This window comes from Oryx dammah, unplaced genomic scaffold, assembly GCF_014754425.2.
Source record: "Oryx dammah isolate SB20612 unplaced genomic scaffold, SCBI_Odam_1.1 HiC_scaffold_3, whole genome shotgun sequence".
NCBI lineage: Eukaryota > Metazoa > Chordata > Mammalia > Artiodactyla > Bovidae > Oryx > Oryx dammah.
Genome location: NW_024070187.1, coordinates 104,337,464 through 104,353,848, shown reverse-complemented (window position 1 = coordinate 104,353,848; position 16,385 = coordinate 104,337,464). Strand labels below are relative to the sequence as shown.

The 16,385-nt window shown below is 43.0% G+C and overlaps 1 protein-coding gene across 1 annotated transcript in view; it reads left to right on the top strand.

The window, feature by feature from the left end:
* Nucleotides 1-16,385, top strand: part of CLNK (cytokine dependent hematopoietic cell linker) — a 163,061-nt gene that overhangs the window by 102,166 nt on the left and 44,510 nt on the right. The window contains exons 10-12 of the mRNA XM_040237336.1: nucleotides 7,273-7,298; nucleotides 7,509-7,528; nucleotides 9,369-9,479. Coding sequence (XP_040093270.1) covers nucleotides 7,273-7,298; nucleotides 7,509-7,528; nucleotides 9,369-9,479 — 157 coding nt within the window. The remainder of the gene's footprint in view (nucleotides 1-7,272; nucleotides 7,299-7,508; nucleotides 7,529-9,368; nucleotides 9,480-16,385) is intronic.

Below are 16,385 nucleotides of genomic sequence, written 5' to 3'. Positions count from 1 at the left end.
ACTAAAAGGTTTCTCAGAATAGGCCTTATGAAATATACACTAGCCACTTGGATCATTTCTTCTTTGAAAGCTTCTATAATTAATCATCAGGGCATGAAATTCCAGTGGTTCACTTTCATGTATTAATATTATAAAACTCTTAGACATCATAAATACTGCAAAGAGGCCAGGTTTTATCCAATTTTTTCCAGAGTCTATGTTTTAATTATGTAATATTACACTGATGCTTTGTTTCCAAAAGTGTTGATTGTCATGACCATATTTCATAAACAAAGGGTATTGCATATATTTAACACAAACTGACTAGGAGCTAATTGAAAACAAGTGTATTTTATTTACTCCTAACCATCCAAGGAACTACACTTCATGTTCTGTGCTTTATAGACACGAAAACAAGCCCGGAACGTTTAAATAATTTGCCCAAGATTACTCAGTCAGTGATGGTGGGGAGGAGTGAGATTAGAACCCAACCTGTATGATTTCAAAGATCTCATCTGCGTCATCATCCCTTCCATCAAGAAACAAATTCTTGAATGTCTATCTTCTTGTCCGACCGTTTAAATCACAGATGAAAATACCAAACAATAGAGCAAGCCTGATTTGTACCTTCCATCAGTTTCTACGGTGCAAATACTTCCACTATGGCAGATTTCAGGACCACTAAGCAGGAAGATGGGAAGACATGCCTTATTTTAGTGATTTCCACCATAGACACGATAGAGGTAAAGAACTTCAACAGCATAGACAGATGTGGTAGAATAATCAGGAAGTCATGAGTTTCGAGCAAATGCTACCTTTTTCATAACTTCAGTGTACATTTACATAATTTTTTTTTCATAATGGCTGTGTTTAACACCTGCATTGCAGAATCCTGAAAAGTTAACAACCAGCTCTTATAAACAGGCATCAGGCACACCACCCCTGCCCCAAAATGGACAAACAAGTCTTGCGATACTTTCTTCTTCTCCTGGTTGTTGTTCAGTTGCTCAGTCAGGTCTGACTCTTTGGAACCCCGTGGACTGCTGCACGCCAGGCTTCCCTGTCCTTCACCATCCCCCAGAGCTTGCTCAAACTCATATCTATCGAGTCAGTGATGCCATTCAGCCATCTCATCCTCTGTTGTTCCCTTCTCCTGCCTTCAGTCTTTCCCAGCATCAGGGTCTTTTCCAATGAGTTGGCTCTTCACATCAGGTGGCCAAAGTATTGGAGCTTCAGTTTCAGCATCAGTTCTTCCAGTGAATATACTGGTTTGATCTCCTCTCAGTTCAAGGGACTCTCAAGAGTCTTCTCCAGCACCAAGTTTGAAGCCATCAGTTCTTCAGCACTCAGCCATTATTGTCCAGCTCTCACATCCATACATAACTATTGGAAAAAACCATAGCTTTGACCATATGGACCTTTGTAGGCAAAGTAATGTCTTCTCCCAGAGGCTTTGCTTTAACTTCACAGACCCCTGTGAGGTTAACAACTTCATGACTCCACTCTAATAAATTATGGAGATAATCAAACCGGGTCCAATAGATTCTACCTCCATGCTATGTTCAGCTCACCACATGGTCTCCCAAGAAGCAACACATTTTGCAGCGGAAGTGAGTTTTATCTTGTCGCAAACTCAGGAGCAAAATGACAGTCGAGCAGATGTTGCTAATTACACATGTAGCCACCAGATGGCGAGCACGCCAGCCTCCTCCTAGAGAAAACTGCCTGATTGAATTTCAAGATGAGAAAAGACCCCAAAGAACACCTGTTTGGGTCTTCTGATGCGACAGGGAAATTTTGTAGCATTTGAGTTGTGTACCTCATCAGGAAGGTAGATTGCCATTTTCGCAGTAATTTTCCATTATGCAATAATTTTCTAACAGTGGGTATGCAATAACAGTCATTACTTGAAATGCATTAACTCATTTATGCCACACATGAGTTCCCATGAAGTATGAGTAACCAAGTCTCACTTTTCCAGAATAAAAATTTCAACTGTTTCTCAATCCATTTGTTTATGTCATAAGTATTTTTTGAGCACCTGCTATGACCCTACCAATAGTAAGCAGCACAATCAAAATGCAAACTGAAGAAGTCCAGCTCCAAATCTCATCCTCTTCCAGTGTATACCTAAGTTGTTATTACTTCTTCAACAAGCCCTGCTGCTGCTGCTGCTGCTAAATCGCTTCAGTCGTGTCCGACGCCATGCGACCCCATAGACGGCAGCCCACCAGTCTCCCCCGTCCCTGGGATTCTCAGGCAAGAACACTGGAGTGCGTTGCCATTTCCTTCCCTGGGGATCTTCCCAACCCAGGGATCGAACCCGGGTCTCTTACGTCTCCTGCATTGGCAGGCGGGCTCTTGGCCATTAGCGCCACCTGGGAAGCCCAGAATATACACCCAGGAGAGGAATTACTATACCACGCAGTAGCTCTGCATATGAGGAGGATACTAACTGATGCCCGGGAACACTTCCATCATAAAAGGGGTACACAACTTACAGTGTACAGAAAAGATGCATGGATGCAGTGTGTGTGCGCTCAGTCATGTCTGACTCTTTGGAATTTTCCAGACAAGAATACTGGAGTGGGTTGCCATTTCCTACTCCAGGGGAGCTTCCTGACCCAGGAACCAAACTCGAGTCTCCTGCATCTCCTGCTCTGCAGGCGGATTCTTTACCATTGAGCCACCAGGGGAAGCCCATACAGAAAAGAGGCACCGTGGTTAAGGCAAAGTTCTCATCACAGCCTAAATGAGCCCATGTGACCCCGTGCACACCCTCACCTCCACCACCGCTGCCTGGAGAGTGTTGTGGGTTGTGCTTAGTCACTCAGTCTTGTCCATCTCTTTGAGACCCCGTGTACTATAGCCTGCCAGGCTCCTCTGTCCATGGGGATTTGCCAGGCAAGAATACTGGAGTGGGTTGCCATGCCCTCCTCCAGGGGATCTTCCTGACCCAGGGACTGAACCCAGGTCTCCCACACTGCAGGCAGATTCTTTACCGTCTGCACCACAAGAGAAGCCCAGAGAGTAGAACTCTTTGGTTCTCATCCCACCCCAGGGCCTTAGTACTTGCTGCTCCCTCTGTCAGGGATGCTTGCCCAGGTATTCTCATGGTGTGTGCCTTCACTTTCTTCAAGCTTCTGTTGTCACCCCGCTCCACAGAGGTCTTCTGGCATCTGCATGAAAACCAGTAGCCCCATCACCCGTCTCTCACACACCAGACCTTCACTTTTCTTTGTAATGCTTATCACCACCTGCTATCATATACCTTTGTTTGTTTTCTATCTCCTGCTACTGGAATGTGAGTTTACATGACAATAGAAACTTTTTCTTCTGGTATTATATTCCCCAACACCTACATCAATAAATCTATTAAAAATGAATCCATGCCTGACATACACGAGGGGCTCAAGAACAAGTGAATGAATAAAAGCAAGATAGATGTCCTTTTCTAAACTCACAATCACTGAATCAAATGAGATGCATATCTCTGAAGCAATAAATGGAATGTTCCTACTGAATTCCAGATACTCAGTCTTTTTATTGATGTTTGTTTTCAGTGAATTGAATTGATCCCCAATAGATACAGTAGTAGGTATGAAAAAAGGTGTCTTGGACATCCCACATCTAGCTTCACAGGGAAAGTCATCAGCATAAGCTGATATAAGATAGTTTCTCAGGGAGCTCTGCTGCTGAAGCTAATACACAATAAAATGAGGGCAAATTAGTTTCCTGCTTTCTGATTTAGTGCCTTAAGGAAGCACCCTGTGGCCTAAATTTTTTAGTAATCACATCAAAATAGTCAACGACTTAACATTAACTAGATTGTTGCTGTTTTTGAAATACAACCTGGGTCATATTTTTGTATTTTTACAGTTTCAGAACATCTGCAAATTTTGTCTCCCATTAGTGTTTGAATTCATGCAGAGAAGTCTATATTTTCTAAAATGCATTTTCAAAAAACAAAATAAGGCGAATGGTAATTTTGTCCAATGAGGTAGTTTTTTTGTTATTTGGGTTTTGTGTGTGTGTCGTTTTTTTTGTTTTGTTTTGTTTTGTTTTTTTGGTGTCTTTGAGTTTTATTGGGAAGGGGAATCCATTGTAATGTCGGAGGTCAGACTGATAGATCTCGTGCCTGTGAAATAAAATCCATTATCTGGCTCCTCTGGAGAGGTGTGGAGCCCTCTCAGAAGAGCTGGACTGAAGAAGAAGGCACTTATCTCCATCTACTCCTCCTTCCCTCACTTAGTTAGGCCTAGAAGAACCTTTAAAATCATCCAGACTAGTGTGTGTTCTGCTGTGTTCTTTTTGACCAGATAGACATTTTCCCAAAAGAAATCTTAAAGGAGATCCAATGGGAAGTAGACAGAGATGGAGCCTCAACAGTGACAAGGGGTAATGAGCTAGAAACCCAGCCTCTCAGCCTTACAGTTTCCTCAGGTGTCCCACCCCAGGGGACTCTTCACAGCTAAGTTTTAAAACAATGATTATTCCAATTGTGTCATCTCACAAATAAGGAAAGGAGACTCGGGCAGTGCTCAGTTGAGTTTTAAGTCTCCTATGATAAGATACTTGATTCATGGCAAATAGATGGGGAATCAATGGAAACACTGACAGACGTTATTTTCTTGGGCTCCAAAATCACTGAAGATGGTGACTGCAACCACGAAATTAAAAGATGCTTGCTCCTTGAAAGAAAAGCTATGATCAACCTAGACAGCATATTAAAAAGCAGAAACATTACTTTGCCAACAAAGATCAATATACTCAAAGCTATGGTTTTTCCAGTAGTCATGTATGGATGTAAGAGTTGGACCATAAAGAAGGCTGAACACCAAAGAATTGATGGTTTTGAACTGTGGTGTTGGAGAAGACTCTTGAGAGTCCCTTGGACTGCAAGGAGATTCAACCAGTCAATCCTAAAAGAAATAAACACTGAATATTCATTTTTGGAAGGACTGATGCTGAAGCTCCAATACTTTGGCCAACTAATGTGAAGAGCCAAGTCATTGGAAAAGACTCTGATGCTGGGAAGGATTGAAAGCAGGAGGAGAAGGGGACGACAGAGGACAAAGTGGTAGGATAGCATCACCGACTCAGTGGACTTGAGTTTGAGCAAGCTCTGGGGGATGATGAAGGACAGGGAAGCCTGGCCCGCTGCAGTCCATGGGGTCACAAAGAGTCGGACACGACTGAGCTGCTGAACAACAGCCGTGATAAGATACAGTCATCTCACTGACTCCTCTCACCCCCTATAAAACAGCATATATCAGGTCACATCCATTTTTACAGATTAGCGAACACTGCTTACTCAAAGAGCTCTCTCTGACACCCCAGACCAACTTAGCTCCCATGTGTCCCTTCAATGCCACAGCCTTCTCTTCCTGAAGTGTTTTCTACAGGAAAGGCAGTGCACGACCACCCTTTAGGTATACGCGCTATGGCAGCAGGGACAGCGTCTCTCATCTCCACCATTATGTCCCCAGAAGCCAGAACTTGGCCTGTAAACACAATAACGGGAAACACCTTGAGGGGAAGGATTGTGTTGCATTTGTCTTTAGGTCCAGAGCTTGGCCCTGGGCTTAGCTCAGAGTAGCAGCTCAATAATTGAGTTAAATTGCACTGTGGAAATAAAGAATACTTCAGAATGAGGGTTCAGTCGTTTGACTCTTTGAAACCCCATGGACTGTAGCTAGTCAGGCTCCTCTGTCCATGGGATCCTCCAGGACATTGCCGTTTCTTCCTCCAGGGGATCTTCCCAATCCAAGGATGGAATCTGGGTTTCCTGTATGGCAGGTGTATTCATTACCACTTAGCCACTGGGGGAGCCCATAAAACTACATCGAAGTCAGGAGAATCCTTTCCAGGCCCCATTCAAGCTTTTTCTAGGGTCAGATGGTCTTGGGTAATTGTCCTCCCTAGCTTTGTCTTTCATCAAATAAAGTAATTGGATTCTGGGGTCTTAGAAAACCCTTTCATCTGAAATGTTCTGTGATGCAGTTTTTCTCTTCTTAGAAATGCCTGATGAAAGTGGGAGGCAAGAACTTCAATAAGATGAACATATATAAAAGGATATCAATCAACAGCTAATGGTTAAGAGAGGACCTCAGGGGTCACACCGCGAGATAAGATCTTCATTCTACCGTTTACTAACTGGGGGTTTGGAGGTGAGGTACTTAACTTCCCCATGCTCCAGTTTCTTCATCCAGAGCAAAGGCGAGGATTAAATGAGATCACATAACGGAACTATTTAGCATGGTGTTGGATAGTCATAAGACGGCAACAAATGTTCATTGGTATTGCACCAGAATTATTCAAATGGGAATGATTTCCATTTAAACATATGTAAAGATAACTTATATGCAGAGAACATCATGAGAAATGCTGGACTGGAAGAAACACAAGCTGGAATCAAGATTGACAGGAGAAATATCAATAACCTCAGATATGCAGATAACACCACCCTTATGGCAGAAAGTGAAGAGGAACTAAAAAGCCCCTTGATGAACGTGAAAGAGGCGAGCAAAAAAGTTGGCTTAAAGCTCAACTTTCAGAAAACGAAGATCATGGCATCTGGTCCCATCACTTCATGGGAAATAGATGGGGAAACAGTGGAAACAGTATCAGACTTTATTTTGGGGGGCTCCAAAATCACTGCAGATGGTGATTACAGCCATGAAATTAAAAGATGTTTGCTCCTTGGAAGGAAAGTTATGACCAACCTAGATAGCATATTAAAAAGCAGAAACATTACTTTGCCAACAAAGGTCGGTCTAGTCAAGGCTATGGTTTTTCCAGTGGTCATGTATGGATGTGAGAGTTGGACTGTGAAGAAAGCTGAGCACTGAAGAATTGATGCTTTTGAACTGTGGTGTTGGAGAAGACTCTTGAGAGTCCCTTGGACTGCAAGGAGGTCCAACCAGTCCATCCTAAAGAAGATCAATCCTGAATGTTCATTGGAAGGACTGATGCTAAAGCTGAAACTCCAATACTTTGGCCATCTCATGCAAAGAGTTGACTCATTGGAAAAGACCCTGATGCTGGGAGGGATAGGGGGCAAGAGGAGAAGGGAATGACCGAGGATGAGATGGCTGGATGGCATCACCGACTCGATGGACGTGAATCTAAGTAAAGTCCAGGAGTTGGTGATGGAAAGGGAGGCCTGGTGTGTTGTGATTCATGGGGTTGCGAAGAGTCGGATACAACTGAGTGACTGAACTGACTGACTGACTGAAAGATAACTTGATGACATTTGCCATAAACTCACTACTGTTTCTTCCTATGTTTTAGGAGACAAACCCACAAAGGGAAACAAGGTAAGAAAAAGCATTAAAATGCATTTGTTACCCACTCTTTATTTTAGAAGCATAGGAATATGGACAATGTGAAGGCTTAGATGGCACTTGAAGAATATACCCTAGAAGTTTGGTTGGGCTTTGTTGTTTGTAAACCAAAAAAAAAAAATTGTTAACCATTAGCTCTGCTCAAAGAATAACTGTAATTTCTGGTTCTCTTTCCTTTTGCAGACACCTTTACCACCTCCTCGGTAAGACACTGAAAAAGAGAATTTTGTTTCACAATATACTTACATGATTAGTTCCAGAATTTGAAAAGAGATACACAGACATCTGACACTGAAAAACTAATGAGTTGGTCAATGAACAAGAGTAAACAAGCCTCATTCATCCAATTATTCATTCATTCACAGTCATATTATCCCTTCACACATCCACCTTTAATAAACGCCTTGCTTCCCTGCTTCCTATTTCTTTCCCTTCACTTAGTACAGAAGTCTCTCCCTCCTCTAAGTACAGAAGTCTACCAGAGTCCTGGCACTGGGAAATGCCTTCAAGGGACCAACAATATATAAGTATATATTTATATAACTACTTATATCTTTATACATAAGTACATGTGTTTTATGTACTTCCCTGGTGGCTCAGATGGTAAAGAATCTTCCTGCAATGCAAAAGACCTGAGTTTGACCCTTGGGTTGGGAAGATCCCCTGGAGAAAGACATGGCAACCCACTCTAGTATTCTTGCCTGGAGAATCCCTTGGACAGAGGAGCCTGGTGAACTTCAGTCCATGGAGTCACAAAGATTCAGACATAACTGAGTGACTAAGTACACACAAACATATGGGGGGTGAAACCAACCGATCTGATTTCTCAGGCCCTTAGTTGGCCACTGTGTTGTCCTACGTGGACCCATGAGGTCCTCCATTATAGCACTTCCTACCATGGTGGGCCACCTTCTCACCGCTCCTCTCTTTGCCCTCCCAGAGGGCAGCTTTTTGAGCCAAGGTCTGTGTCTTTTTCTCCCTCTGTGTCCCCAGCATCACCAACAGGGCCTGACCCACTCTGTGAACAAGTGACGGCCTAGGGGAATAAACTGGTGTGCGATTGGCTATGGAACATTGTCCCATCTCATTGGAGAAATTAGAAAGGTGAGGTCTTTCAATCTGGGGCAAATGGAAGGCTACAATCATAGTTTCACCCCCAAGCCACCTAAAATGTCAACAGCTGGCATAGACCTGTGACACCCTGTAGCAAATTACATCACACTCTGGAAAAAAACAGAACCAGACCGGAGGGCAAGCTGCAGGGAGAGAGACTGAGACTCGTTAGAAGAATGAGTATTCTGACTTTCAAAGCTCCCTGTAAAGTAGTGAGCCATCCCCCAAACTGCCGTTTCCAAACAAATCAGGGGACACAGAAGGCAGAGCTGTCTGAATTCTGGGTCTGAGGAGCCATTTGTATGTCAGACCTTCTCAGCTCCTCACTCTGACTCTTCTTTTTTTTTAAATATTTATTTGTTTTAATTGAAGGCTAATTACTTTACAATACTGTAGTGGTTTTTGCCATACATTCACATGAATCAGCCATGGGTGTACATGTGTTCCCCATCCTGAATCCCCTCCCACCTCCCTCCCCATCCCATCTCTCAGGGTCATCCCAGTGCACCAGCTCTGAGCACCCTGTCTCATGCATTGAACCTGGACTGGCCATCTATTTCACATATGGTAATATACTTGTTTCAATGCTATTCTCTCAAATCATCCCACCCTCACCTTCTCCCACAGAGTCCAAAGATCTGTTCTTCACATCTGTGTCTCTTTTGCTGTCTCGCATATAGGGTCATTGTTACCATCTTTCTGAATTCCATATATATGCATTAGTATATTGAACTGGTGTTTTTTCTTTCTCAGTTACTTCACTCTGTATAATAGGCTCCAGTTTCATCCACCTCATTAGAACTGATTCAAATGCATTCTTTTTAATGACTGAGTAATATTTCATCATATACACATACCACAGCTTTCTTATCCATTTGTCTGCCGATGGACATCTAGGTTGCTTCCATGTCACTCTGACTCTTCACACAGGCCACCCGTCAAGCTTCCAAAGAAGTACCAGCCCCTCCCCCCAGAGCCGCCGAGCAGCAGGCCACCATTCCCCCAGAGACACACCTTCCCCGAAGCGCAGAAAGGGGCCAGGTGAGAGGCTTGCTGTTGCTGATGATGAGGTGATCAAGGGATGGGGGGAGGGGGAGGACGGCCACTTCTTGAAGCAGACTCCCCAGCCTGGTAGGGAGAGCCACCCCCACCTTGAGGGGAAGCATCTCAGAAGCCTGTAGTTTGACTCCTTCATGGACAATACACTTTCTTTTTATGTCCTTCTTCCTTACGTTGCAAAGAACAGGTTGCGGGGACCCAGCAGGATGGGGTTTGGATCCCAGTTGAGCCACTTCTGGCTGCAAAATTTCAGGAAGCTCTTAAATATCTCTGAATCCTGCATAAGAAGAAAATAACCATCCTCATGAGGTAGAATTGTGGTGAGGAGCTAAGTTTTGTCAAGTTCTAGGGTAACATCTGTCACAGCATAGGAAAGAAGAAAGAACAATCACTTAAACAGCATCTCCTATCTGTACCTGACAGAATTAGACAGCCATAACCCTATCTGGGGGCTTCCCAAGTGGCACTGGTGGTAAAGAACCCGCCTGCCAATGCAGCAGACGCAAGAGACTCAGGTTCAATCCCTGGGTTGGGAAGATCCCCTGGAGGAGGGCATGGCAAACCACTCCAGTACTCTTGCCTGGAGAATCCTGTGGACAGAGGAGCCTGGTGGGCTACAGTCCATGGGGTCGCAAAGAGTCGGACATGGCTGAAGCAACTGAGCATACACGCCCACAGCCCAGTAAAGTTTGATTTTCTAAGGCTTGAAAAGGCCAAAGAACCCACCCCAGTAGAGGCATATAATAGATGCCTGGTAAAAGGGCTCCCTACCCACAGGGCACAAAATGTGACTAAGATTCAGAGAAGTTAGGTGACTTGTCAAAATTATAGGGTTGGTAAATGACTGTTAGTGAAAGTGAAGTCACTCAGTCGTGTCCAACTCTTTGCGACCCCATGGACTGTAGCCTACCAGGCTCCTCCCTCCATGGGATTCTCCAAGCAAGAGTACTGGAGTGAGTTGCCATTTCCAAAATATCCAAAGTCCATTGCAGGACGTTGGGAATGCCACCAGAACTAAGAGAGCTTTGTCTTACTTTTTTTCTTTTTTTTTTAACTGGAGTATAGTTGATTTACAATGTGTTGCTTTCAGGTGTACAGCAAAGTGAATCAGTTATTCATATACATATATGCACTCTTTTTTTGGATTCTTTTCCCATATAGATCATTACAGAGTCCTGAGTAGAGGTCCCTGTCCTATACAGTAGATCCTCTTTAGTAAACTGTTTTATATATAGTAGTGTGTATATGTCAACCCCAGTCTCCCAATGCATTCTTCCTCCTCTTTCCTCTCTGGTAATCATAAAATTGTTTTCTACACCTGTGGCTCTATTTCTGTTTTGTAAATAAGTTCATTTGTACCATCTTTTTAGATTCCACATAGAAATGATATCATAGTATATTTGTCCTTCTCCGAATGACTTACTTCACTCAGAATGACAGTCTCTAGTTCCATCCATGTTGCTGCAAATGGCACGATTTCATTCCTTTTTGTGGCTGAGTAATATCCCACTGTATATATGTACATCTTTACATATTCTTCTGTTGATGGACATTAAGGCTGCTTGGCTATTGTAAGTAGTGCTACAATAAATATCAGGGTACTTGTATCTTTTTCAATTATGGTTTTCTCTGCGTTTATGTCCAGGAGTTGGATTGCTGGATCTATTTTTAGATTTTTAAGGCACCTCCATGCTGTTCTCCATAGTGGTTGTACCAATTTACATTCCCACCAACAATATAGAAGGGTTCCCTTTTCTCCACACCCACTTCAGCACTTATTGTTTGTAGATTTTTTGATTACGGCCATTCTGACTGGTGTGGGGTGACACCCTATACTTTTAATTTGCATTTCTCTAATAATTAGTGACATTGAGTATCTTTTCACATGCTTTTTGGCTATCCATATGTCTTCTTTGGAGAAATGTCTCTTTAGATCTTCTGCCCACTCTTTGGATTTTTGTTGTTGTTGTTGTTATTGAGCTGCATGAGTTGTTCGTATGTTTTGGAGATTAATCCAGCTCCTAAAGTAATGAAAATAAAAACAAAAATAAACAAATGGGACCTAATTAAACTTAAAAGCTTTTGCACAGCAAAGGAAACCATAAACAAAATGAAAAGACAAGCCACAGAACGAGAGAAAATATTTGCAAAAGAAATGACTGAGAGCCTTGCTTTAGGAAGAGAGCTTTGGATTTATTTATAGCTGTGCCCAGCTATGTCATCAGACGGCCATTGCTAATGACCATGTGGGAAAGATCACGTGAGGCTGTTGTGAGGTTCACTTTATCTGAAAACAGAAGGAAGGCTGGAGATCTGAGTGTCTTTGGCCAGCGCAGGCTCTCTGCCTTCCTGACAGCTGCTCCCTGGGTCCCGTGGGCTGAATCACCCTCTGGAGTGACTGTGTTTACATCTGGGGATCAACTGCCCAGTGAAGGCAGCCAACAGCTGCAGCCCTTCCAGTTGGCTTTGCTCACCCCAGGTGGTGGAGCGGTCCCGAGTCTGTGTCTCAGCCCCCTTTGGTCTCTGCTTGCTCTGCCCTTCTCTGCCAGGCACACTGCAGTCCATGGGGTCGCAAAGAGTTGGACACTGAACAACAACAACAACAAACTTGGCTTCACAAAACGATTGCTGAATTAGAGACCTTCAGTTCAGGAAAATGCCATTTAGATCAGTCATTGACAGCCGGAAGCCAGGCGAGAACGCTGAAGTTTGGAGAATGCTGGTTAGACATTCTCAACCACTTGTGGGTCATCATTATGATTTTTGCAATACCCATGTGTTTCATAGCTTTTTCTCAGCTCTCTCTCTCTTTTTTTTTTTAATTTAAACAGATGTATTTAAAAGGGAAACGTAGCTCTACCATAAGTAACCACAACACAGTTTCTGAGCAAAACTTTCAGTCTGGAGGAGGTTTTTTCTGTTAAAGGGGAAGAAAAATAATGTTAGAGTGATGTTCAAGATATATGGGCTTTCCTGGTGGCTCAGATGGTAAAGAATCTGACTGCAACACAGGAGACCTGGGTTCGATCCCTGGGTCAGTAAGATCCCCTGGAGGAGGGCATGGCAACCCACTCCAGTATTCTTGCCTGGAGCATCCCATGGACACAGGAGCCTGGCAGGCTACAGTCCATGGGGTTGCAAAGAGTTAGACATGACTGAGCAACAAACACTTTTAAGATATACTAACTGCTGAGTGGAAACTCTCTCCTTGATATAATTAGAAAGAGGAAAAGAAGAAAACTTTCCCACTCTGTATCCATTGTAATTTGAAAGCCATGATACATGCACCAAATAAAAATCAGCCTGAGAAGTCAGGAGCATAATCATTGCTTGCTGCAGCTCTAGCCGCAAATGGCCACTTTGGAGTCCTCAGCATTCTGCAAAAAGCAATGCTTCAGTCCGCAGTTTTCTGATAAGGACACAGAACTGCAGACTGGTCACTGAGCTCTGAAATTTCCTTTAAGCTTCAGCCAACTCAGTGGCCCAAGGTGCAGGGTTCAGCCAAAATATAATTTAAATAATGTGTGTGCTACTTTTCAAAAATTTACTTTTAATTGGAAGATAATTGCTTTGCAATGTTGTGTTGGTTTCTGCCATGTGAGTGTGAGTGTGTTTGTCACTCAGTCGTGTCCAAATCTTTGCAACCCCATGGACTATAGCCCACCAGGCTCCTCTGTCCATGAGATTCTTCAGGCAAGAATACTAGAGTCAGTTGCCATTTCTTCCTCCAGAGGATCTTCCCAGCTAGGGATCAAACCCGGGTCTCCCGCATTGCAGGCAGATTCTTTACTGTCTGAGCCACCAGGGACAACGTGAATCTATGTTCCTTCCTTCTTAAACCTCCCTCCTACCCTCTATTCCATCCCACCCCTCTAGGTCTGTCACAGAGCCCTGGGTTGAGCTCCCTGTGTTGAACACAGCAACTTCCCATGAGCTATCTATTTTACACGTGGCAATGTTTATATTTCAATGCTACCCTCGTCCCACCCTCTCCTTCCATTGCTGTATCCACAAGTTTGATCTCTGTCTGTGTCTCTATTCCTGCCCTGCAAATAGGTTCATCAGTACCGTTTTTCTAGATTCCATATATATGCTTTAATATGCAATATTTGTTTTTCTCTTCTGACTTTCTTCACTGCATATAACGACAGATGAATGGATAAAGAAGTTGTAGTACATATATACAATGGCAGTGTGTGATATTTTTATCAACAAAGCACTCATTTGCCTAACTATGGTTTTCCCTCTTCAACCTTGCTGACACCACCTCAGCTCAGGCAATCTTAGTATGTATATTCTGATGATTTGGGAGATGGAAAAAAAAATCCTTATACATACTGAGAAACCATAAAGAGAGAGAAAGTATGTATTATAAAGAAGATACGTGAATTCACATTCATGAACGGAAACTATGTATTTTAAAGTGAGAACTTTAATTATTGTTATAGTTTTACAATATAGATATATAATGATAGGTATTGCCTATAATGATATAATCTATCATTATGGATATTGCCTTTAAGGAAAACTGGGTTAAGGGCACATGGGATATTTCTGTATGATTCCCTACCACTGTGTGAGAACTACAATTATGTCAGAATTAAAAGTTTAAGTTAAGGAGGGTGTGACTGTTAAAAGTTTCTTGCAGATGTAAGGTGTTCTTCTTCTCCAAATAGCTTTCACATGTATTATCTCATGAGAACCTTAACCAACCCTTTTCATTTCTGTCTGCAGTTATCCATTTCACAGGTGGGAAAATGAAGCTTCAGAGAGGAAACTTTACCTATTGAGTGTGATGGAGCTCAGAGATAAAAGAGCAAGGACTCAAATCCAATTCATTTGAAACTAAGCCAGAAACAAAGAGAGGTTCAGGAAGGACTATTTTTACATTAAAAATAGTGTTATCCTCAAATACACAATGAGCACCAGTTATGCACAGGAAAGAGTGTGCAAAACTTATATTGTGTAGTCAAGGACCATGTTTTATTTATTGACCATCTCCAGCAGCCAACCATGGGGCAATTTATGAGTGGAAAAATGCTCTCAGACAGGCAGGCTGGGGCTAGCTGGGGAGGCCAGAGTACCCCCCGCCTTCCCTGCTCCTCCATGCTGTCACTTTGTGTGGGTCTCTCTTCATAAATCTCATTGAAAGGACCCCCAGAAAGCCCACTACCTTCATTTCACATGTGAGGGGGGCAACCAGCTCTTGGGGGTCTTGTCACCACAGGCATTTCAATGCCCAAGGACGTTTGTTGCTCCGAGAGAGGACATCTTACTTCCTAAGTGGATTCTCACTTAAAAATCCAGGTTTTGAAAGTTACCAATTTCAAAGGCCAGTTTTCCCAAAGTCTTAAATTTCCATCTATAAATATGTGCTGTGCTAAGTTGCTTCAGTCGTATCCAACTCTTTGTGACTCCATGGACTGGAGCCCGCCAGCCTCCTCTGTCCATGGGATTTTCCAGGCAAGTATACTGGAGTGGGTTGCTATTTCCTTCTCCATCTATAAATATACTGCTCCATTTACAAATGGAGCGCTTTTATCTAAGAAAGACAATCCCTCTGCCTGTCACATTACATAGTTTAAAACGGAAGACCTTGAGGAACACAGTTAAATATCCTTAAATTTTTGAAATGCTTTTATTCGCTTCATGTAATTGATTTTTTAAGTACTTCAAATGCTGACAGGGCAGGTTTAAACCCTAACAAGCCAAACTTTAACATTTCATTTTTATAAATCTAATAAAGTGAATGTATAATTATAGAAAAATTCAAGTTCTCTTAAAAAGTTGGAATGGTTTAGAAATGAAGTTGAACATAGCTTGACTCTTATTAACTTAAAATCACAAGTCTAAAAGCAATTACCCATTTTAAATTGAAGCCACATGGCCGATCTGTCAGTATTTCTAAGATGCCAGAGTTTCTCAAACATTAAAAACACTGAGATTGGCCTCATTTTAACCCCAAATGAATTAATACTTTGGGTGTCTGTTCTACTTTATTACTTCTATTCATACCTCTTTATCTTCCACTTGCTCTGTTAAGAGGGAGAGGCAGGGTACAGATACATTATATCAGATGGGCTGATGAAACAGGTTAAAAAAGCATGGGACCTCGGCATACTCGCCTCTTGCTTGGAGATCTAAGACGAGGGTATAGCTTCTGAGTGCTGTATGCTGCACCATCGTACCTGATACACACAGACCTTTATCACCCCAGCTCCACAGCCTTAAACTGGGATTGGTGTCGCAGCCTTAATCTCTCAACGCCTCTTCTGTTCCAGTCTTCTCACAGATGGAGGTGGACAGAGGTACACATCACCCCAACTCCCTTCATAGCCGCGTCTTCTGGCTTTGCCCACATTCTCACAAGAGTGCCCACTGGATGCCCAACATTTTCCTTTTTATCTCCAGCACTGCTCACAATGAGGCTTCCCTGGTGGCTCCTTGGTAAAGAATCTGCCTGCAGATGCAGGTGATCTGGGTTCCACCCTGGGCTCGGGAAGGTCCCCTGAAGAAGGAAACGGCTACCCACTCCAGTACTCTTCCCCGGGAAATCCCACAGACAGAGGAGCCTGGTAGGCTGCACTCTATCCCGTGGCAAAGAGTTGGACACAGCTGAGCGACTAAACAATAACAATTTTCACAATAAGCTTCTAGGATAAATATCCTTGTGGCCACTTTCAGATGAGAAAAGATGAGGTTTAGAGAAGCTAATGAACTCAACTGTCAATATAAATGGACGGCTTTGAGTTTCTTCTGAGACCATCCAATGGTCCAAAGTCCACTTTATCAAAGTCCCTCTCAAATTCTTCTCCCACCATTCAGTTTCATGTTCTTTCTTGTCTCAGATCTCCTCTCATTATCAGCATCCTTTCTCTCACACAGGCC